Genomic DNA, 24,107 nt, shown 5'->3' on the forward strand with positions numbered 1-24,107 from the left:
CATAGAGGAATTCCTGTTGAACCTATCATCCAATACTAGACAGTTCAAAGTCCTAAGGATGACCTCGAGACTTCACATCTAAAGAAATCTGGCACCAGTTTTCTGGCACCTAATCTGAGAGCAACATGAAGTAGAGACAGAGACCCTGATTCCAAGCATGGGTCACTTTGTGGTATCTTTGATTAAAATCTCTGTTCTGTCAGCAGGATATTCACTAGAGGACTAGTAAACTTTGTCATGTAGTCCCACATGTTCATGAGCTCTATTTAATGTCACCACTGATTAGCAGATTTCTGCCTATGCACAGTGTACACAGAAAGCTGTCGATCAGTGGTTTGGATGGGGTTATAGAGAGCTCCGCATTCAGAGAACTAGTAGATATACAGTGGATAAAACATTGATTTTATCAAAACTGCAGCACCCAGTAAAGTGATACAGGACTGGAATCAGAGACTCTGCATCATGCTGCTCTCAAATTACATAGCAACAGCTTGGTGACAGATTACCTTGAACACTATGTAATGTTAAACCACATAACACAATACTTAGAATTAGGTAATCCACGCATGTTGAGGTTTATTTTATTTGCCTTATTTATTCTGTAATTCTTCTGAGTTGTATCTGTATATCTTAATTCACATAACTGCCTATGGATATTCCTTATTAGTTTATCCTCTGTCCAATTCATTTTGAAAACTTAGTTTAGTTGTTTCTGTAAGCTAAAGATTGATTGATTGATCTTTAAGATAATTGGAAGTAGAGATTTCTACCATTTGTCAAAGCCCCAATTGAAGTTCCTGCCTTTAGTCTTTCTGAGACGGACAAGAACTTCAATTCATTTTAAAGAAAAAAAAAACTTCAATAACCATATCTTTCTTAAAGTAGACAGTTTATCAAAATGACACCAAGAACGTACTTATACTGCTCATTTTAGAAAATGATTTTATCTTTTTCAAACTTGATCATATGAACATTGTACCAATTAATCCAGGGGTGGGGAACTTAAGACCTGCGGGCCATTTACAGCCCACGATTGCCCATTCTCCGGCCCCCGGGCAGATTCCTGGGGGCCATAGTACTTGGGCGGCAGTTGTGTTTCGATGACCACTAGCGTTTTAATTTGTTTTTTGCTCTGTGAGCACGTGCACGCAGTGTTCACTACTGATTGCTGAGGTGCGTGCAATGAAAGATTATGTCCTGACACCGATGCCTGCGTCGAGACGCACTTTCTGGGCCGAGTTAGCACACAATTTGTACGGCCCCAAAGGATCGTTTAAATGTTCAAATGGCCCTTGGCAGAAAAAAGGTTCCTCACCCCAGAATTAATTTGCAAATTTCACTGCAATTTCAATTGCAAAATTAGTATGTTTGCCAGTTTTGGGTGAAATCCGTTGCAAATCCAAAGGATGTAATCTACAGTGAAGACTCTCAGAAATATTTGCTATTTAAAATCTGTACTATAGGTCAATTTCAGCACTGATTTTTATTTCCTTCAGAGTTTCCTTTCCGCATCCCTAGTAGTCAGGCTAGCAGGAGGCAAAATCCAAGCAGCCTTTTAACTGGCCACTCCAATAAAGTCAATTATGTATTTATTTTTCAGAGCATGCATATATAAAAGGTTTCCTAAAGATTTGATTTATTGCATGTTATCAAACCTAAAATCTCCATGTAACCAAAAACTTGTACACTGATTAAAAAAATCAGAAATGCAATAAATACAAATGAACAACTATCATTTTATATCACACTATTAAGAATGCTTTCCCAGCAATTATTTTTACTTAATACAGTCTAAATGTGTGTAGTATAAATGTACTAAAAAACGGTAATTAGTCTTACCGGTGATTGTATTTCCAGGAGTCCATCCTGACAGCACCATGGAGGACGTCCTTCTTATCCTTACAGGGGCAGGAAACAGAGGTTAAAAGCCCTCCCCTCCCTTCACCCCTCAGTGTTATTTCCAAGTACCACACCAGGATGGTTGCAACAAACAAAAAAAAATGTTTTATTACAATTCTATATAACAATGTTACTTCACACTGTACATAACATGAAAGGGAGGGAACTAACTGTGCTGTCAGGATGGACTCCTGGAAATACAATTACCGGTAAGACTAATTACCATTTTCCGGGACGTCCCCCTAACAGCACCATGGAGAATACCAAAGTATTGATTTTAGGGTGGGACCACTGCATGGAGAACTTTCCTACCAAACGCCATTCTCTAACTGGCTACAACGTCTAGCTTGTAATGTCTGGAAAATGTACTTCGGTTAAACTAAGTTGCGGCCGTACAAATTTGCTCCACCGAGGCCCCCCCTCTCTCTGCCCAAGAAGTGGCCATTGATCGAGTCGAATGAGCCCTCAATTCGACAGGAGGAGACTTTCCTTCTGCCACATAGGCTAGACCTATAGTAGACTTAATCCACCTCGCAATTGTCTTTTTTTGACACTTTTTTACCTCTATTTCTACCGCCAAATAGGACAAACAAGTTGTGATCCTTTCTCCAACCTTGGGTGGCCTCTATATAAGTGATGACTGCTTGTCTAACATCCAGGGAATGGAAGAAGACTTCCTTTTGATTTTTTGGATTTTGGCAGAAGGACGGAAGTACCACTTCCTGATTTATATTATGGGTAGAAGCAACCTTGGGTAAAAAGGATGGATCGAATCTAACAACTATTTTATCCTCATAAATCTGTAAGTACGGGTCCTTTGTGGATAAGGCCTGTATCTCCCCCACCCTTTTAGCAGTTGTAGTTGCTAACAGGAAATCTGTCTTAACCCCTTTACCCCCGAGGGTGGTTTGCACGTTAATGACCAGGCCAATTTTTACAATTCTGACCACTGTCACTTTATGAGGTAATAACTCTGGAACGCTTCAACGGATCCCCCTGATTCTGAGATTGTTTTTTCGTGACATATTGTACTTCATGATTGTGGTAAAATTTCTTCGATATCACTTGCGTTTATTTGTGAACAAAAACGGAAATTTGGCGAAAATTTTGAAAATTTAGCAATTTTCAAAATTTAAATTTTTATGCCCTTAAATCAGAGAGAGATGTCACACAAAATAGTTAATAACATTTCCCACATGTCTACTTTATATGAGCACAATTTTGGAACCAAACTTTTTTTTATTAGGGAGCTATAAGGGTTAAAAGATGACCAGCGATTTCTCATTTTTCCAACAAAATTTACAAAACCATTTTTTAGGGACCACATCACATTTGAAGTCACTTTGAGGGGTCTTTATGACAGAAAATACCCAAAAGTGACACCATTCTAAAAACTGCACCCTTCAAGGTGCTCAAAACCACAGTCAAGAACTTTATTAACCCTTCAGGTGCTTCACAGGAATTTCTGGAATGTGAAAGAAAAAAAAAATAACGTTTAACTTTTTTCACAAAAATGTTACTTTAGACCCAATTTTTTTTTTAGTTTCGCAGGGGTAACAGGAAAAAATGGACCCCAAAATTTGTTGTGCAATTTCCCCTGAGCACGCAGATGCCCCATATGTGGGGGAAAACCACTGTTAGGGCGCACGGCAGAGCTCGGAAGAAAAGGATAATTAGCGGACGCCATATTGCATTTGGAGAGCCCCTGATGTGCCTAAACAGTGGAAACCCCCCACAAGTGACACCATTTTGGAAACTAGACCCCTCAGAGAACGTATCTAGATGTGTGGTGAGCACCTTGAACCCCCAGGTGCTTCACAGAAGTTTAGAACATTGAGCCGTAAAAATAAAATTTTCACATTTTTTCCTCAAAAATGTTTTTCAGTCCCCAATTTTGCATTTTCATAAGGGTAACAGGAGAAATTGCACCATACAGTTTGTTGTGCAATTTCTCCGGAGCAAGCAGATACCCCATATGTGGGGGAAAAAGACTGGGCACACGACAGGGCTCAGAAAGGAAGGAGCGCCATTTGACTTTTTGATTTGTAAAATTTGCTTGAATAATTAGCAGGCGCCATGTTGCGTTTGGAGAGCTCCTGATGTGCCTAAACAGTGGAAACCCCCCCACAAGTGACACTATTTTGGAAACTACACCCCTCAAGGATTTTATCAAGGGGTATAGGGAACATTTTGAATCCAGAGGTACGACACAGAGTTTGATAACACTAGGTCATCATATTGAATAAGTTGTCATTAGTCTTGAGCGTAAGTGCTCGCTACTTGAGTTTGCATCGGGTACTCTGGTATGCACAGTGTATCGCGTATGCTCAAGTCCCCGCTCCCATGTTTCATGGTTATTAGACACCCAAAAAAAACATGCGGGGATCGCTCGTGCAGGGCAGGCATATCACTCGAGCACCCACGATGCTCAGTGCATTCCTGAGCACCCGATGCAAACTCAAGTAGCGAGCACTTGCGCGCAACAATAGTCGCCATATCGTCATCTTTTTTTTTTTTTTTTTTTACTTTTGAAAAAAAATCCCTAGCCCAATCCTAACCTTACCCTAACCTTAACACGACCCTAACCCTAGCGCAACCCTAACCCTAGAGTTTATTTTTTACACCGTTCCTCGTGCGGTATAAGTGATTAGACGACTTTATTCTTCGGGTCGGTGCGATTACAGCGATAGCAGAATCATATCGGGTTTTCATGATTGACAGCTGTCACACACTAAAAGACGCATTTTTTTTGCAAAATCTAGTTTTTGCATCGCCATATTTTGAGAGCTATAATGTTTCCATATTTTGGCCGACAGTCATATGATGGTTTGTGTTTTGCGGGATGACTTGACGTTCTTATTGGTGCCATTTTCAGGCACTTGACATTTTTTGATCACTTTCTATTCCGATTTTTGGGAGGCAGAATAAACAAAAACCTGCAATTCCAGAATTTTTTTATGTTTTTTTTTTTTTTTTTTATGCTGTTCCGCGTGTGGTAAAATTGATGAGGCTTCGTTATTCTTCGGGTCAATACGTTTACAGTGGTACCACATTTATATCGTTTTTCTATGTTTTGGCTCTTTTACACAATAAAAGCTATTTTATAGAAAAAAATATTTTTTGGCATCGCTTTATTCTGAGAGCTATAACTTTTTTATATTTCGGCTGATGGAGCTGTATGGCTGCTTGTTTTTTGCGGGACAAGATGACGTTTTCAGCGGTACCATTTTTATTTATATTCGTCTTTTTGATCGCGTGTTATTTCATTTTTTGTTTGGCGGTATGATAAAGCATTGTTTTTTTGCTTCTTTTTTTATTTTATTTTTTTTCTGTGTTCACTAAAGGGGTTAACTAGTGGGACAGTTTTATAGGTCAGGTCGGTCCGGACGCGGCAATAGCAAATATGTGTACTTTTATTGTTTTTTTTGTTTTTCTTTCATAATAATATTTGATGGCTACATTATATTTTTATTTTTGGTGGATTATTTTTTTTAATTTTTTTTCTATATATTTTATTTTTTTTTTTCATTTTTTAACACTTTTTGGACTTTTATTTTGTGTCCCACTCTGGGACTTTCACTTTTTTTATTCTGATCGCCTGTATAGCACAGGAATGCAGCACCATCCCTGTGCTATACAGACTGTCAGTGCTGCACAGGGAGAAGATTCTTTGGTCATGTACTGCGCATGACCAAAGAATCTTCCCGCTCTCTGGTGATCCAGATGTTGTCATGACGACATCGGGTCGTCATGGCAACATCCAGGAAGCCGCGGTAGACAGCGCTGGAGGCTGGAAGAGGAGGTGAGTATTGCGATCACCTCCCCTTGCCACCACAATGCTGCGATCGACTTCGATCGCAGCATTGAGGGGGTTAATGTGTCGGGAGCGGTGCGAGACCACTCCCTGCACATAGTACCGGGTGTCAGCTGTGACATTCAGCTGACACCCAGCGGCGATCGACCCGCACCGCTTGTGTGCGGGCGCGATTGCCATATGACCTAATAGTACGTCATTGGTCCAATCGGCCCAGGTCACCAAGACGTACTATTAGGTCATACGTCAGAAAGGGGTTAAAGGTGAGTCTGCCTTTAGTCAAGTCCTTGGACGGCTCGTATGGATGTTTACAAAGAGCATTAAGAACAAGATTGAGGTCCCAGGGGGCAACAGATCTCTTAACCCAAGGTCTCAATCTCTGAACCGCCTTGGAAAACCTAGCTATCCAAGGATTCGCTGCCAATTGCATATCAAAGAATACGCTCAGGGCAGAGACCTGGACTCTTAGAGTACTTGGTTTTAAACCCCTGTTAAATCCGGCCTGCAAAAAATCCAAAATCTTAGGGATATTTCGGTTAGAAACCTCAATTGCTGAATCCCCACATTCTGAGCAGAATTTTTTCCAAATTTTACTATATATGGCCGAGGTCACCGGTTTTCAACTGGCCTGTAGGTTGTTATCACCAGATCAGAAAGACCCTTGGACTTCAAGATCTGCCTTTCAGCATCCATGCCGTAAGATGAAATCTGTCTACTTCCTGGTATAACACAGGGCCCTGATGGAGAAGGTCCTTCCTCAAGGGAAGCTGGACATCTAGTGCCATCTTGGCCAATAGAGGAAGCCAGCTCCTCTTCGGCCAAAAGGGCTCCACCGGTATTATCCTTGCCTGGTCTTCCTGCACTTTCCTTACTACCCTCGGTATCAGAGCTAACGGAGGGAATGCATACAACAGGCCCCTGTTCCATTGCTGGGATAGGGCGCCTATTCCTTCCGGATTGTCTAGCGGATTTAGGGAATAGAATCTCCTGACCTTGGTATTTTCTCTGGTTGGTTGGTTGGTTGGTTGTTCATCCTTCACGATTTTAGCAGTGCAGTCTTCGCATAACTGTTTAAGCCATGCTGCAGACAACCTGCAATTACATATGGGGCATCTCTTCATCTTGCCCTCCCCCGACTTTTTATCCTTCTTTACTGTCGTTGGTGGGTTAGCGGAGCCTTTATTCTAAGATAGGGGAACAGCACTGTGGAAATTAGGAGGCGACCTTTTGACTATTACTGGTGGGTTACCCTCTTCCCCCCAAGATAGTTTTAGCCCCACTCACATGTACCATTGGTGGTTCAGCTGGGGTCTCTGCCCTTCCTAAATCCTCCATTATGCAGTCCCCAGCACAGCAAGGAAGCCAGACACAGGAAAGCGCTTTTATACTTGCGTGTCTGAAGTCTTCCCTGCCTTTTGCGTTCAATCCTGGAACGCACGCCGACTGCCGTTTTCAAATTTCGCTCTCTGCCTCGCGCGCACTCCCGTGACATCACCGGAAGTGCGCGCACACGTGGCCGGAACCAGGTGCAGAGGCAGGCGCTGAGAGCCCTCGCCGGAGGGAAGCGTCTCCTGGGTCAGGAACAGCGCTGCACTGACCAGGCTGAGGAACCCCCGTTCAGGGGGTGTCAGCCACGGGCTGCTTCCCAGGAGGAAGGGGAAGGTCTGGACTGCCCGATCTCCTGAACCCACATGCAGGTACCGACATCCTGGTGATGTCACGGGAGTGCGCGCGTGGTAGAGAGCGAAATTTGAAAGCGGCAGTCGGCGTGCGTTCCATGATGGAACGCAAAAGGCAGGGAAGACTTCAGACAGGTAAGTATAAAAGCGCTTGCCTGTGTCTGGCTTCCCTGCTGTGCTGGAGACTGCATAATGGATGATTTAGGAAAGGCAGAGACCCCAGCTGAACCACCAATGGTACATGTGAGTGGGGCTAGGACTATCTGGGGGGGGAGAGGGTAACCCACCAGTAATAGTCAAAAGGTTGCCTCCTAATTTCCACAATGCTGTTCCCCTATCTTAGGATAAAGCCTCCGCTAACCCACCAACGACAGTAAAGAAGGATAAAAAGTCGGGGGGTGGGGGGGGAGATGAAGAGATGCCCCATATGTAATTGCAGGTTGCCTGAAGCATGGCTTAAACAGTTATGCGAAGGCTGCACTGCTAAAATCGTGAAGGATGAACAACCAGCCATCCTTTCGGATATGAGGTCAATCATCAGAGAAGAGGTTCGGGCCTCCATGTCGGGTCTTGTTTCCCCCCAGATGTCTCAGCCGGGTCCCCGGGCAAAAAGACCAAGGTGGGAGATGGAGCTATCCTCAGAGGAAGAGTTACAGCCCTTTTGGTTCTGAGGAGGAGGAAGATGTCTCTTTCCCTCCTCCGGTGGATCTGAAGCTATATCTTTTCTCAGCGGCGGACACAGACAAACTGCTAAAAGCGATTAGAGACACTATGCAGGTGGAAGACACCCAGCCATCGCATACAGTGCAGGATGAGATGTTCGGGGGGTTAAGATCCCAGAGACACAGGATTTTCCCCGTAAATAACCACATCCGTTCCATGATCTTGGAAGAATGGGAAGACGTAATTAAAAGACTTGTAATTCCACGAGACTTTACATTACGCCTTCCCTTTGAGCCAGAGGACATTAAGCCCTGGGAAGAGATTCCCGGGATTGACGTTCCCATTGCAAAAGTGGTCAAGAAAACCTCAATCCCCTTTGTGGATTCGTCCAGCCTGAAGGATCCCATGGACAGAAAGGCGGATGACCTTCTGAAAAGGGCCTGGGAGACGTCGGCGGCTAGCATAAAAACGAATATTGCTGCCACCTCTGTAGCCAGATCAATGTGTTTGTGGGTAGAGGATCTGGAGGAGCAGTTAACATCAAAAGCTCCTAGAGAAGCTATTCTCAGATCCCTTCCCCACCTTAAGATGTCTACAGGTTTCATGGCCGACGCTTCGGCAGAGTCCGTTAGATTTGCAGCCGGAAACAGTGCCTTATGTAATGCAACTAGACGGGCTATCTGGTTGAAAACCTGGTCTGGGGATAACCACTCAAAGAATAAATTATGCTCCATTCCTTTTTCAGGAGATAGGGTATTTGGGCCAGTATTAGACAACATCTTAGAAAAAGCGTCTGATAAAAACAAAGGGTTTTCCGAGGATAAGCCTCATAGGTACCAGCCCCTTCGGAGAGCCCGCCCCTCGCATAAAACAGATTATAAGGGTAAAGGAAAGTCCGGCAGATGGAGTTACCCCAAGGGGAACAGGGGAAGAGGGCCCCCCTTTAGTTCAGCATCCGGCTCGAGGAAGCAATGACGCCATATGCGTTGGGGGTCGTCTGATGTCGTTCCTCAGAGGCTAGCAAAAATATCACAGAATCCTTGGATTCTAAAGACCGTATGCTCAGGATACAAAATCGAATTTGCCCAGTTACCCCTGGAAAGGTTTATTCTCACCAATCCCCAGCCAGTGTCCTGTACTTCACCCATGTGGTTAGAAGTACAGAAACTCTTAAAAATAGGGGCCATAAGTCCAGTTCCCTGTGTAGAGAGGTCCCAGAGGCACTACTCAAGACTCTTTTCCATCAAGAAACCCTCAGGCGAGACGCGTATAATAATAAACCTAAAACCGTTAAACCACTGGGTGAGATACAAACGATTCAAGATGGAATCAGTTCGGTCTACCATTCCCCTGATAGACAGAGGGACCGTGATGTGTACCTTAGACCTCCAGAAAGCGTACTATCGTGTCCCCATCCATCCCATCGATCAAAAATTTTTGAGATTTCCTATAAAAGTAGGAAATCAGATCCACCATTTTCTAAATTAAGGTGTCTCCCTTTGGTCTGGCCTCAGCCCCTGGGGTGTTTGCAAAGCTGATGAACAGAAGTAGTAGCCCATTTAAGACATTTGGGAATCATCATAGTCCCTTACCTCGACTATTTCCTTTTGGTGGGGGGGTCTCGTCAGGAGTTTCTAGACCATGTAAGGATATCCATTTCCACCCTCCAGGAGTTGGGTTGGCTGATAAATTGGGACAAATGAGACTTAGTTCCTGGGGAAAGAAAAAACTTCCTGGGAGTTACTCTTGATTCTTGCATAAGAACCTCATTTCTACCTGTAGAAAAGCAAAGGTCACTGAGAAGACAGATTATTCCGTTTCCAAGGAATCATTGCGCCATCAGAAGTGCAATGAGGATCCTGGGACTGATGACAGCCTGCATTCCATGTGTCAGATGGAGCCAGGTTCATGCTCGACATCTACAAAGAGACGTTCTGTCGGCCTGGGACAGGCGTCAGATATCCTTGGACAAAGTACTGCCCCTTTCCAGAGTGGTAAGAAGATCCCTAGTATGGTGGACGCTTCCAAAAAACCTCCAGGTGGGAGTAGCTTGGATCCCCTCTCCAGCCATAGTAATTACCACCGATGCCAGTCAGTCAGGGTGGGCCACCCACGTAGAGGGGAAGCTCTTTTAGGGAACCTGGTCCCCAGAAATTCGTGCAAGGTCCTCAAATTATTGGGAATTACGAGTCGTGTGGGAAGTTCTCCGCCAGAACAGACAATTATTTCTGGGAAGGCATATAAAGGTCTTGTCAGACAACACAACAGCGGTGGCTTTTCTGCGGCATCAGGGAGGCCCAAGACTCCCCTTACTGCAGAGCCTTTCTACAAAGATGTTTCTTTGGATAGAAAGAATAGCCCTATCTATAACAGCTGTACACTTAGAAGGGGCTCAGAATCGGATAGCACACTTCCTGAGCAGACGAAGGATATGTCCCACAGAGTGGGAACTGAAAATGCAGGTCTTCCTCGACCTTACGCATCATTGGGGTTCTCCAGAAATAGATCTCTTTGCAAGCAGAGAAAATACCAAGCTCAGGAGATTCTATTCCCTAAGTCCGCTAGACAATCCGGAAGGAATAGGTGCCCTATGCCAGCAATGGAACAGGGGCCTGTTGTATGCATTCCCTCCGTTAGCTCTGATACCGAGGGTAGTAAGGGAGACCAGGCAAGGATAATACTGGTGGTGCCCTTTTGGCCAAAGAGGATCTGGTTTCATCTATTGGCCAAGATGGCACTAGATGTCCAGCTTCCCTTGAGGAAGGACCTTCTCCATCAGGGTCCTGTGTTCTACCAGGAAGTAGACAGATTGCATCTTATGGCATGGATGCTGAAAGGCAGATCTTGAAGTCCAAGGGTCTTTCTGATGAGGTGATAACAACCTACAGGCCAGTTGAAAACCGGTGACCTCGGCCATATATAGTAAAATTTGGAAAAAATTCTGCTCAGAATGTGGGGATTCAGCTATTGATGTTTCTAATATCCCTAAGATTTTGGATTTTTTGCAGGCCGGATTTAACAGGGGTTTAAAACCAAGTACTCTAAGAGTCCAGGTCTCTGCCCTGAGCGTATTCTTTGATATGCAATTGGCAGCGAATCCTTGGATAGCTAGGTTTTCCAAGGCGGTTCAGAGATTGAGACCTTGGGTTAAGAGATCTGTTGCCCCCTGGGACCTCAATCTTGTTCTTAATGCTCTTTGTAAACATCCATACGAGCTGTCCAAGGACTTGACTATAGGCAGACTCACCTTTAAGACAGATTTCCTGGTAGCAATTACAACTGCTAAAAGGGTGGGGGAGATACAGGCCTTATCCACAAAGGACCCGTACTTACAGATTTATGAGGATAAAATAGTTGTTAGATTCGATCCATCCTTTTTACCCAAGGTTGCTTCTACCCATAATATAAATCAGGAAGTGGTACTTCCGTCCTTCTGCCAGAATCCAAAAAATCAAAAGGAAGTCTTCTTCCATTAACTGGATGTTAGACAAGCAGTCATCACGTATATAGAGGCCACCCAAGGTTGGAGAAAGGATCACAACTTGTTTGTCCTATTTGGCGTTAGAAATAGAAGTAAAAAAGCGTCAAAAAAGACAATTGCGAGGTGTATTAAGTCTACTATAGGTCTAGCCTATGTGGCAGAAGGAAAGTCTCCTCCTGTCGAATTGAGGGCTCATTCGACTCGATCAATGGCCTCTTCTTGGGCAGAGAGAGGGGGGGCCTCGGTGGAGCAAATTTGTATGGCCGCAACTTAGTCTAACCGAAGTACATTTTCCAGACATTACAAGCTAGACGTTGTAGCCAGTCAGAAAATGGCGTTTGGTAGGAAAGTTCTCCATGCAGTGGTCCCACCCTAAAATCAATACTTTGGTATTCTCCATGGTGCTGTCAGGGGGACGTCCTGGAAAACGGTAATTAGTCTTACCGGTAATTGTATTTCCAGGAGTCCATCCTGACAGCACAGTTAGTTCCCTCCCTTTCATGTTATATACAGTGTGAAGTAACATTGTTATATAGAATTGTAATAAAACATTCTTTTTGTTTGTTTGTTGCAACCATCCTGGTGTGGTACTTGGAAATAACACTGAGGGGTGGAGGGAGGGGAGGGCTTTTAACCTCTGTTTCCTGCCCCTGTAAGGATAAGAAGGACGTCCTCCATGGTGCTGTCAGGATGGACTCCTGGAAATACAATTTCCGGTAAAACTAATTACCTTTTTTTCTGTCTAACAGCTGCGAAACACGCGGGGGGGACTCGAGCATCTTGCTTGAGCACTCACAATAATTGGTGCGTACCTGAGCACCCAATGCAAACTCGAGTAGTGAGCACTTTCGCTCATCACTAATAAGCACCTTACTGTCTATAGACATTGTATACAGATCCTGCTGTGGGCGGGGCTATCTTTCTCAGCTCTGCTGCATTGTTAAATCTAAAAGCTCTGATTGTGTAAGAACGGCTGCACCCAGTAATCTAAGTGATACAGCGTTTGATTCAGATCTTCTTTGCCTACATTATGCTGCTCTCAGATAAGGTAGCAAAAACTTGCTGACAGATTTCCTTTTAAAAGGGTTGTCCATTACTTGGACAACTTTTTTTCATTCCTCATGTTTGGCCCCATTAAAATAAAAACTCCTATATTCCCCTCCTGTGCCTGCGCCGTTCCAGCCGTGTCCACACTTGCGTTCCCGGGGCTCTTGAGGTTTTGACATCACACAAGCCCTATGCCCGATAACAGCTGGCATAAATTTTGATAGATGCGTGGCCCTCTGTGAGGTTGGTGCACAGGTAGGATTCCACTCCACGTAGTAATTATAAAGAAACCGGCACTCAAATGATAGATTCAAGTATTGAAACATTTATTCTAATTAAATTACCCAAATCACTGATCACTGTGTGATGTTTTGGTCATGAAACAGACCTTCATCTGACACAGATTGCAATGATCAGGGCATGTGGAAAATAAAGCTTCAAAAGACAGCGCTATGTAATTGCACTTATGTGCAGGAGGAAAGCGCTTTTTGTGAGATGGTCAATTTCATGACTGAAATGTCACACAGTGATCAGTGGATTACATAATTTAATTGTAATGCATTTTCAATGCTTGCATCTATCATTTGAGTGCCGGGTTCTTTATAATTACATTTTTTTTTTTTTGTTCAGTTGCATTTTTTTGTTTACTCTAAAGTGTATGGTAAACGGATAATAATGGATGTCTTCCATTATGTATTTAAGTGATTAGTTTTTTAGCACTGCATATATCTGGAACATGAGTTGTTTTTTTTCCAATGGAATCTGTCAGCAGGTTTTCATTATATAATCTGATAGCAGCATAATATAGGGCAAGAAAGCCTGATTGCAGGAACGTGTCACCTACTGCGCTACTTGGTGTAGTTTCCATAGCATACCGGTTTTGTCCTCCATAGATGTTTATAACCCGCCCACACCCCTGACTGCCTGGCACATTCCTATGTACACTGCATTGTGAGCATGCAGCTAATCAGTGGTGGGGATATATATATATATATATATATATATATATATATATATATATATATATATATATATATATATATATATATATATATATACACTGAATCCAAATCTAACGGATGCCAACTGTTAATGTGAGCAAAGCCTAAATGAAATAAAATCATATATTTTACAGTGACAAATGTGAACAGCAGAGTCGTTAACAATTATATAATAATCAAATTCACCATTTTTGGATCTTAGCAGAATGTTTTTTTGTGTACCTATACTTTTGTCATATAGTGTATCTAGTAATGTAAGCAATTTGTATTGTGAAATCTAGAGATCAATCTATCAATTCAGGTTTTCTTTTTTAAATCTCTCCATAACTAGACCAAGAAAGTGAATGTGATGAAAACCGTGAACCACCTCAAAATATGGCAAGGATGAATGACCCACCGTATAATGATAAATCTGATACCATCACAGAACACGTGAAAGGTACTGTATTATTCAAAGACAAGTAAATCATACTCATAAACTGTTGTAAAGAAAACCACTTTCCGTAGGGAATCTTATAGTGCATTGTTTTTTTTAAGTTGTATACCATCATGCTTGGTGCTGGCAGGAGGATACTCATACACCCTTGCCTATATTTATGGAATCTTTAACCCCTTAGTGACCGAGCCAATTTTGGCTTTAATTTTACAATTCTGACCAGTGTCATTTTATATGGTAATTACTCTGGAACTCTTCAACACGATCCCACTGATTGAGATTGTTTTTTCGTGACATGATGTACTTCATGTTGGTGGTAAATTTTGGTCGATATGTCGTATATTAATGAAAATATCGAAAATTTGACATTTTGAAAATTTTGCAATTTTGAAACTTAAAATGTTTTGTGCCCTTAATCCCTTCGCAACCCTGGGATTTTCCGTTTTTGTATTTTCGTTTTTTGCTCCCCTTGTTCCCAGAGCCATAGCGTTTTTATTTTTTGGTCAATATGGCCGTGTGAGACGAGTTGTTCTTTTGAACGACCTTACTGGTTTTACCATATCGTGTATGGGAAAACGGGAAAAAAATCTAAGTGCGGTGAAATTGCAAAAATAGTGCAATACCACAGATTTTTTATTTTTTTTTTAACCACGTTCACTGAATGCTAAAACTGTCCAGCCATTATTATTCTCCATGTCATTACGAGTACGTAGACACCAAATATGTATAGGTTCTTTTTTATTTAAGTGGTGAAAAAAAATTCCAAAAAAATGGCGCCATTTTCCGAGACCCGTAGCGTCTCCATTTTTCGGGATCTGGGGCCGGGTGAGGGCTTATTTCTTTGCGCGCCGAGCTGAAGTTTTTATTGATACCATTTTTGGGTAGATCCGATGTTTTGATCGCCGATTATTGCATTTTATTGCAATGTTGCGGTGACCAAAAACGTAATTCTGCCGTTTAAAATTTTTTTTCTTGCTACGCCGTTTACCGATCGGATTACCGTATATTCCGGCGTATAAGACGACTTTTGAAGACTGAAAAATCTTCTGTCTAGTCTGGGGTCGTCTTATACGCCGGTAATGCTTTTGAACTTTCAGAAATTGACATGCGGGGATACTCTGGGGGTGTTAATAAGCTGCCGTGGCCGTATCCCTGCCATGTCGGAGTTAATATAAGGTGGAGGGAGTTAAAATACGGCGGCGGTAGGTCCAGACAGTCAGCGCTTCTGTGCTGAAACTGACACATCGCTGCGTATTCCCAGCTCCGGACACAGCGCAGGGCTTCTGTGCCGACAGCTTTCACTTGTCACAGAAGCGGTGCGCTGTGTCCGGAGCAGGGAAGTTCGCATCGCTTCTGTGACAATATATGAAAAGCCGGCAATTCAGCAGCGGCATAAGCCGGCACCCGACAATTTAGAATAGAAAGAATAGAGAATCACACACAGATTAGATAGATAGAAACATGTCAGTCACATATATAATAAGTACAGTGATAGTGTTGCTTACTGTACTTGTCATTTAGTGTAAAGGATTTATTAAAACGAATATTAGTGTTTTCATGCACCGTCTCTTTAAAAAAGCCGGCCGGCAATTCAGCATCTGTACCCGACAATTGAGGCTATGTGCCCACGTTGCATTTATGAAGCAGAAAATTTCTGCTGCATAAATGCAAGTCCTCTCCGGAAAAACGCATGCGGAATTCCGCACGCGTTTATCGCGCATTTTTCGCGCGTTTATCACGCGTTTTCCACATGCGGAATTGCCTTGCGTTTTTTATGCATTGGACTAAGGCAATTCCGCTTGCGGAAACGCAAAATTAAATGACATGCTGCGGATTTTTGAACGCGGCATAAACGCTGCGGAAAAATCCGCAACATGTGCATAGAACTTGCGGAATCCCATTGGGGACCATGGGGTGCGGATATACATGCGTTTTTCAAGCGTTTACGCTGCGGAAATTCCGCAGCATATACGCTTGAAAAATGCTACGTGGGCACACAGCCTTAGAATAGAAAGAATAGAGCATCACACATAGATTAGATAGATAGAAACATGTCAGTCACATATATATGAAGTACAGTGACAGTGCTGGTTACTGTACTTGTCATCTAGTGTTAAAATAACGGATTTATTTAAAAAAAAATTGGCGTGGGGTTCCCCTTAATTTTAGTCTCTAGCGGAGGTTAAGCAGACGGCTGGGGCAGATGTTTGAAGCCTGGGAAGGGGGTAATACCCACGGAGCTCCCCAGGCTACTAATATCAGCCCCCAGCTGAATACCTAGCCTTTACTAGCTATTAAAATGGGGGATCCCAAAAAAATGACGTGGGGTCCCCCCTGTTTTAATAGCTAGCAAAGGCTAGGCAGACAGCTGGAGGCTGATATTAATAGCCCAGGAAGGGTGCCATGAATATTGGCCCCCTCCCAGGCTAGAAACACCAGCCGTCAGCCGCCCCAGAAATGGCGCATCCATAGGATGTGCCAATTCTGGCACTTAGCCTCGCTCTTCCCACAGCCCTGTAGCGGTGGCAGTGGGGTAATAGGGTTGGGGTTGATGTCAGCTTATAATGCCAGCTGACATCAAGCCCAGGTTAGTAATGGAGAGGCGTCTATAAGACGCCCCCATTACTAACCCCATAGTCAAAGTTAAAAGAAAACACAAACACCCAGAATAAAGTCCTTTAATTGAAATAAACACACAATTCTTTATTGTTCTAAATTAAACCATACTTACCATCACGCCCATTCCAGCTGAAGCCAACAATCTCCTGCAATAAAAGTAAAATAATAAAGCAACCTCATCCTTACCTCTCCATGGTTCCCAGGACGGGTCCAGCTCTGCTACATCGAGATGACAGGCTGGACCGCAGCAGAACGCTGCCATCCAGCCTGTCATCCCGCAGACACTGAGAAGCGCAGGCATGCTTGCGCTCCTCAGTGTCTCGCTGTGACGGCATCCAGATGAGCCGACAATGAACTCAGCTCACCTCCTGGACGTCCGTCACTGACAGCGTGGGAAACTTCTACTACGCATGTGGGGAGCAGGAGAATTTTCCCACGCTGTCAGTGACGTGCATGGGGTGAGCCGAGTTCATTGTCGGCTCATCTGGATGCCGTCACAGTCAGACACTGAGGAGCACAAGCATGCCTGCGCTTCTCAGTGTCTGCGGGATGACAGGCTGGATGGCAGCGTTCTGCTGCAGTGCAGCCTGTCATCTCGTTGTAGCAGAGCTGGACCGGTCCTGGGAACCATGGAGAGGTAAGGATGAGGTTGCTTTATTATTTTACTTTTATTGCAGGAGATCGTTGGCTTCAGCTGGAATGGGCGTGACGGTAAGTATGGTTTAATTTAGAACATTAAAAAATTGTGTGTTTATTTCAATTAAAGGACTTTTTTCTGGGTGTTGTGTTTTTTTTAATTACTTTACTAGAAATTCATGGTGGTCATGTCTAATATTGGCGTGACCCCATGAATTTCAGGCTTAGGGCCAGCTGATAATGCCAAGCTGGCCCTAACCCCTTTATTACCCAGTGAGCCACTGCACCAGGGCCCTGGATGAGTTGGGTACAGCGCCAGAAGATGGCGCTTCTATGAACGCGCCATTTTCTGGGGTGGCTGCGGACTGCAATTTGCAGCGGGGGGGGACCCAGAAAGCTTGGGCCTCCCTGCGCTGCAGATTCCAGCCCCCAGCTGCCTAGTTGTACCTGGCTGGACACAAAAATAGGGCGAAGCCCCACGTCTTTTTTTTTTTAATTATTTCATGAAATAATTAAAAAAAAAAGGGCTTCCCTATATTGTTGTGTCCGGCCAGGTACAAATAGGCAGCTGGTGGTTGGGGGCAGCCCGTTCCTGCCTGCTGTACCTGGCTGGACACAAAAATATGGCGAAGCCCACGTCAACATTTTTGGGAAAAATTAATTACAAAATTAATAATAATTTAGGGACTGCATCTTTATTAACCCGTCAATTGTCATTTAGTGTTAAAATAAAGGATTTTTTAAAAAGAAAATTGGCGTGGGATCCCCCATCATTATAGTCTCTAGCGGAGGTTAAGCAGACGGCTGGGGCAGATGTTTGAAGTCTGGGAAGGGGGTAATACCCACGGAGCTTCCCAGGCTACTAATATCAGCCCCCAGCTGAATACCTAGCCTTTACTAGCTATTAGAATGGGGGACCCCCCCAAAAAATGACCTGGGGTCCCCCCTATTTTAATATGTTTATGAGTGACAGTTTTCCTGCTATATACCTGCATGTCATAAGAATTTAAATTAAAAAAGGACCATGTTAAATTCAAATCTGTTTTTTTTTTTATTTTTACCGGTGTTTGGTATGCGTTGGAAAAGGGGTAGTCTTATACGGTGAATATATCCTAAACTCTATATTTTAACAGGAAAGTAGGGGGGTCGTCTTATACACCAGGTCGTCTTATACGCCGGAATATACGGTAATTCTTTTTTAATATTGATAGATCGGGCGATTCTGAATGCGGCAATACCAAAAATGTGTATGTGGGTTTTTTTTTTATTTCATTTTGAATGGGGCGAAAGGGGGGTGATTTAAACTTTTATATTTTTTAAAAAACTTTTTTTTTTTTTTTCACTTTTTGCATGCTTCTATAGTCGCCTCTGCTACATAGAGGTAATGAGCAGATCACCTCTATGTAGCAGAAATGCTCCTGTGCTATGAGCGCCGACCACTAGGTGGCGCTCATAGCGATCAGCACATGACAACCACTGGGGTCTGCTGCAGACCCAGGGTTGTCATGCCCACCCATCAGGGACCCGCGATCACGCGACGGGGTCACCGATGGGCGGGGCTAGTGCCGCGCTTCTGGCGTGGCGATGTTAAATGCCGCTGTCAGAGATTGACAGCGGCATTAAACATGTTAACAGCCGTGGATGGATCGCGATTCCACCCGCGGCTGTTGCTGTAAGAATCAGCTGACATGTGCCCGGTTCAGTTTGGGCTCAGCGCCAGAGCCTGCGCTGAACAGGGGGTGACAGCCTGGTGCGTACTAATACGCCCCAGGCTGTAAAGTGGTTAAATCAGACAGTTATACCACACAAAATAATAAATAACATTTCTGAAATGTCTACTTTGCATCTGCATCATTTTTTAAAAATTTTTTTTTTAGGATGTTAGGGGTTAAAATTTTTAACAGCAATTTCTAATTTTTTTCAATTTTTTTACAAAACCTGTTTTTTTAGGGACCTTTTCTGATTTAAATGGTCTTTGAGGGGCCTATATATTGGAAACTTCCCAGAAGTGATGTAACTTTAAAAACCTCACCCCGCAAATACTTTAAAACTGTTATCGGGAAATTTAAAGGGGCTGTCCACTACTATTGACAATAGGCCAATGTATTTTTATGATGAATAGAAGTTTCTTTGTAAATGAGCGGCGCTATCAGTGGCCGCTCGCAGGCATCACGTGACCCCCTGCTGCAGCCGGCTCTGACATCCGCTGATGTCACGTCATGGTTCCGGATGCAGCCGGGGGTCACTCACTTCTGCGTTCCACAGTGGATGCTGGGTTGTGGGTGGGGTTACCCAGCATTTCACACCCAGTATCCACCGCGCGCTCTCCCTCTCCCCATTCATTGGGAAAGCGCGCAGTGGATATTGAGTGTGACTCGTGGGGTAACCTCGCCCACAGCCAAATTTTGGAACACAAATTTGGCTCTATTTGGAATAAATCGTCATATTTACAGAGCCTGTGTGGTTCAAGAACAAAAAAAAACCTAAATGTATTTTTTGTAAATTATACCCATTATAATGTATTTATCTAGGGAGGTAGCGAGTAGTTTGAAGCCACCATTTTTTATGAAGTTGATGCAACGCAAGTTTGAAAAATTACGATTTGCGTTTTTCACTGTTGCTTTCATGAATCTTTTTTGTACGTTCTGAGGAACACACCTCAAATTTAATTGCACTAGTTTTTTAGTAATAGCACACGTGGTACCTTTGGTAAAGAAATGGCGTCATTAGTTCCCAGACAATTTTACCCGGGATGCCAATTGTCTAGCGGCCGTTTGTTGGATTAATTTGGCGGTCCATACCTTCGTAAATGCATGTGTACCCTGTTGTGCTCGCGCACATTTAATACAATTTTACACCGTATTTGGGTTGCTTGGAGGAGATAAATTGGTAGAATGACAGATGGCCTTTGAAACTCATGATTGACTCATCGACTGCAACATTTTGCTCAGGAGTATATGAAATTAAAAATTAATCTTGTAGGAGGGAACTGTGGACAGATTTTGTTGCCCATTAGGAACGTAGAGTGATTTTTTTTTTCTAAACCTATTTTGAGGGTAAGGCCCAATTTTGTTTTTCATTTTTATTATTTCAGGGACATTTGTGGGGATGCATAAATGGGAATGAAAAGCAGTGGGTTTTTGGGAAATATATTGTCGGCTCATAGAAAAGGACAAAAATTAAAAATGTAACAGAAAAAATAATCTTACCAACACTAGGTCAGATACACTAGCAGGATGCAGCAGACATCCATGATAAAGGTGGGGGCAGCACAGGTGCAAAATACTGATGCAAACAGCCATTCACAAACCTGCCAATCCATGGAGGGGGTGGCTATGTAGTATTAAAAATGCTCACTGATGAGGCTTGCATAGGGCGCCAGTCACACAGATATGTATGATTCCCAGTGTTTGGCTTATAGCCTATTGATGACATCCATACTATTAGATCAGGCAGGCTGCCCAGCACTATATAGCCTGTACCACAAAATCCAGTAATCCATTATAGGAGATGGTATAGATCAGATCAGACTTCTGAGTTCTTACTGCGTGCCTCAGTTTTAAAAATTCCAAATTTCATAGATTAAACTCTCTTGTTTCTGGTGATCAAATGAGCAAAAAGTCAATTGAGATAAGTTGATACACATATTTCAGTCTCTGCAGTCCCACATTCCCACCAGTTCTAGCAGGTTATCTCCATCCCCCAAGTATTTCAACTCTAGTCTCCCTGCCTCCTGAGTCCCTTCCAAGGCCCACTCCCTAAAATGCTAAATTGAGAGGTTAAAAATATCCTTGAATATGCATCAGTGCTAGTCCTCCTTGATCTTTAGGTAGCTGTAGCTTTTCCAGTTTTATTCTAGGAATACCCCTTTTCCAAACCAGGTTTTCTGAAGATATTATGCATTTTCCAGAGCCAATATTTAGGAATCCTTATGGGAGAGTTGTGAAGAACATAAAGAATGCAAGGCATAAGACACATGTAATGAGATTTGTTTTACCCAAAGCTGATATGGGCCGTTTCCCCCAAGAACTAACTATTTTTCATTTTAATCACCAGAAAACTCAAATTTAACTGTGTTATTAGGGTATGTGCACACGATGCAGAAATGAAGCAGAAAATTTCTGCATCTCCCTGGCAGAAAAACCGCATGCAGATTGTGCATGCGTTTTTCCTGCGGAATACATGCGGATTCACATGCGTTTCCACATGCGTTTTCGCATGTGGATTGACAAGCGCTTTCCAGGCGATTTTAGCATCACCTGGAAAGTGCTTGACAACTAGGTCACACTATATAAATCCATGCAAACAGCATGGATTTATATAGTGTGACCCGAGAGAATGGTAAAAATAAAAAATACATGTATACTTTACCCTCCGATGGCCCCCGGTGTCCCGCTCAAACCGTTCTGCCGGCAACTTTGAATTGAAAGACCTGCTGACGTCAGCGTCACTGGACCCGTCACATGACTCTGACGTCAGCGCAGGTCCTTCAAGTCACTGCAAGTGCCGGGAACCAAGCAGGAGCGGTACGCGGGCCGACAGATGGTAAGTATATATATATTTTTTATTTTATTCTTGTTTTACAGCTTTTTTTAATGGTACTTGGGTGTGGATGAGACTCTCCTCTCCTCCACACCCGGGTACCATCCGCACATTAGAACGCGCCAATAACGCAAGTACAAATGCAGTCTTGCGGAATTGGCGCGTTCTAATGCAAGTCAATGGCGGCGAAAACGCCGCGTTTACGCAAAATTAATTGACATGCTGCGGATTTTTGAGCGCAGCGTTTACACTGCGGAAAAATCCGCATCTTGAGCACAGCACATGCGGATTTCATTGGGGAACATTGCTTCCCTTCTACCATGCGTTTTTCATGCGTTTCCGCGGCGTTTACGCAACTGCAAAAAGGCCGCGGAAACGCATTAAATACGCATCGTGTGAACTCAGCCATATATAGTCATTCATCTTCCTGGTAATATAAATACCAAGGTATTTAAATTTCTGAACCACTGGAATATTAGTAAAAATGTCCAAACTAAAGCAACTTTATTGATCAGTTTATCGTTAAACCTGAGAATGACACAAATTTCTCAATTGTGTCCATTATAATTGGAAGGGAAACATTAAAGTTATTAACGAATAATAACAGGTCATCAGCATATAACGCTATCTTTTCCTCATTTCCATATTTAAAACCCTCTATGTCTAGATGCTGTGCAATAATACAGGCTAATGGCTCTTTTGCAAGAGCAAACAGCAGTGGGGACAGCGGGCAGCCCTGCCTAGTAACCCTTTATAACTCAAGACTTTCAGATCTAGCCCCATTGGCCCTTCCGCTAGCCGTCGGGGCCTTATACAATAACACAGTCCACCTAGTAAAATTATAACCAAAACCCATTTCTTTTAGTATCGCCCAGATGTATCCCCACTCCACATTATCAAAGGCCTTAGTAGCGTCCAGGGAGAGAATAGCTTGGATCAGCCTGAGCCGCTTGTAGATTTAGGAATAACTTGCGTATATTAATGGCTGTTGATTTTGAGGGCATGAAGTCATCCGGATCAGAGTGGATCACCAAGGTGTTTACCGTACTCAGACGTGTGTTGCAAGGATCTTGGCCCGAATCTTTATGTCTGTAGTCAACAGAAATATGGGTCTATTGGAGTCCAGTAGTTACGTGTTTGTCTGACCCTGGGGTCTTGTTATTCAGCATCTTCCCCACAGCTTGTTGAATTTCTTCTAGTGAAATCAGTATATCTGATCCCTGCCAAAATACCCCTAGAGTTCCTCTTGTGAGTAATTAACCCTAGAGGCATATAGATTTGGATAGAAACTATGTAGAATCTGCAGTATTTTAGAGGGTTGAGTGTTAATATTTACCTCTTCATCCATTAGTTGATAAGTAAACACATATTCTCCCTGAGCTTGCGCCAGTTTAGCTAATAGGCGACCAGTTGTTTCACCCTCCTCATAAAACTTCTGTTACAAAAACATACGTTTGCCTGCTTGTTCCAGTTGGAATGTTCGTAATCGATCTTGGAGCTCCATTCACTGCATCTTTTTTTCAATACAGTTATATTGAATAAACGTTAATTTGGTCTCCCGTACTCTATCCTCCAGCCCCTCTCCTTTTTTCTGGGAATTATCTTTTACCGTCTTTCTATTATGAACAACCCATCCCCCCTCAAAAAGACCTTCATAGCATCCAAAACCACACTAGTGCGGGCAGAGCCCAGATTAATATCAAATAATTCCACCATAGTTTCCCTTCTAACATTGTTACAATCGATAAGTTTGAGCCAAAATGGGTTATTTTTCCTAGCAGGGCTGTGAAGTCTGTAAGAAAAACCTCCAACTCCTCAATTTCCATGACACCGACTCCATGACTATGACTCTGACTCCCTCATACACGGCTCTTGTTTAAGTGATAAATTTACTGTAGGACAGATTAATCTCAGCTAAAAGTCTAGACCCTTAGATCAGGAATAAGACAGACATTTATAGGACATTTCATAACTTTCCCAAATTCTTATGAAAAAAGAATAGAAGAATACATCAAGAAAAAAAAAAACACACACAAAAACTATACTGAAACCTCTAGAACAGAGCTTGTTCTGTTGCTGAAAACCCCCACTCCCACATGTAAGGAGTCCAGGATGCAGTCCGAATACCCAATAAGCCAGGAGTCAAAGTTCTTTCAAGCTTCTTTCATCATATACTCCCAAATCTCAATCTCTTCCGGAATTTCTATCTTGCCAAATCTGCCGCTTATGAGTGTCCAGCCATCTAAGGGCATTTTTAGGAGATTCAAAAAATGTAGTGCCCCGAGCCACC

At 43.1% G+C, this 24,107-nt stretch overlaps 1 protein-coding gene across 9 annotated transcripts in view; it reads left to right on the forward strand.

Moving 5' to 3' along the window:
- LOC141265450 (uncharacterized) overlaps positions 1–24,107 on the forward strand; it is a 239,138-nt gene that overhangs the window by 117,775 nt on the left and 97,256 nt on the right. For all 9 annotated transcript variants that reach the window (XM_073678575.1, XM_073678579.1, XM_073678582.1 and 6 more), the window contains one exon: positions 13,916–14,023. In XM_073678575.1, coding sequence (XP_073534676.1) covers positions 13,916–14,023 — 108 coding nt within the window. The remainder of the gene's footprint in view (positions 1–13,915; positions 14,024–24,107) is intronic.

This window comes from Phyllobates terribilis, unplaced genomic scaffold, assembly GCF_046119375.1.
Source record: "Phyllobates terribilis strain yellow unplaced genomic scaffold, ASM4611937v1 Scaffold_4__5_contigs__length_816908805, whole genome shotgun sequence".
NCBI classification, from domain to species: Eukaryota; Metazoa; Chordata; class Amphibia; order Anura; family Dendrobatidae; genus Phyllobates; species Phyllobates terribilis.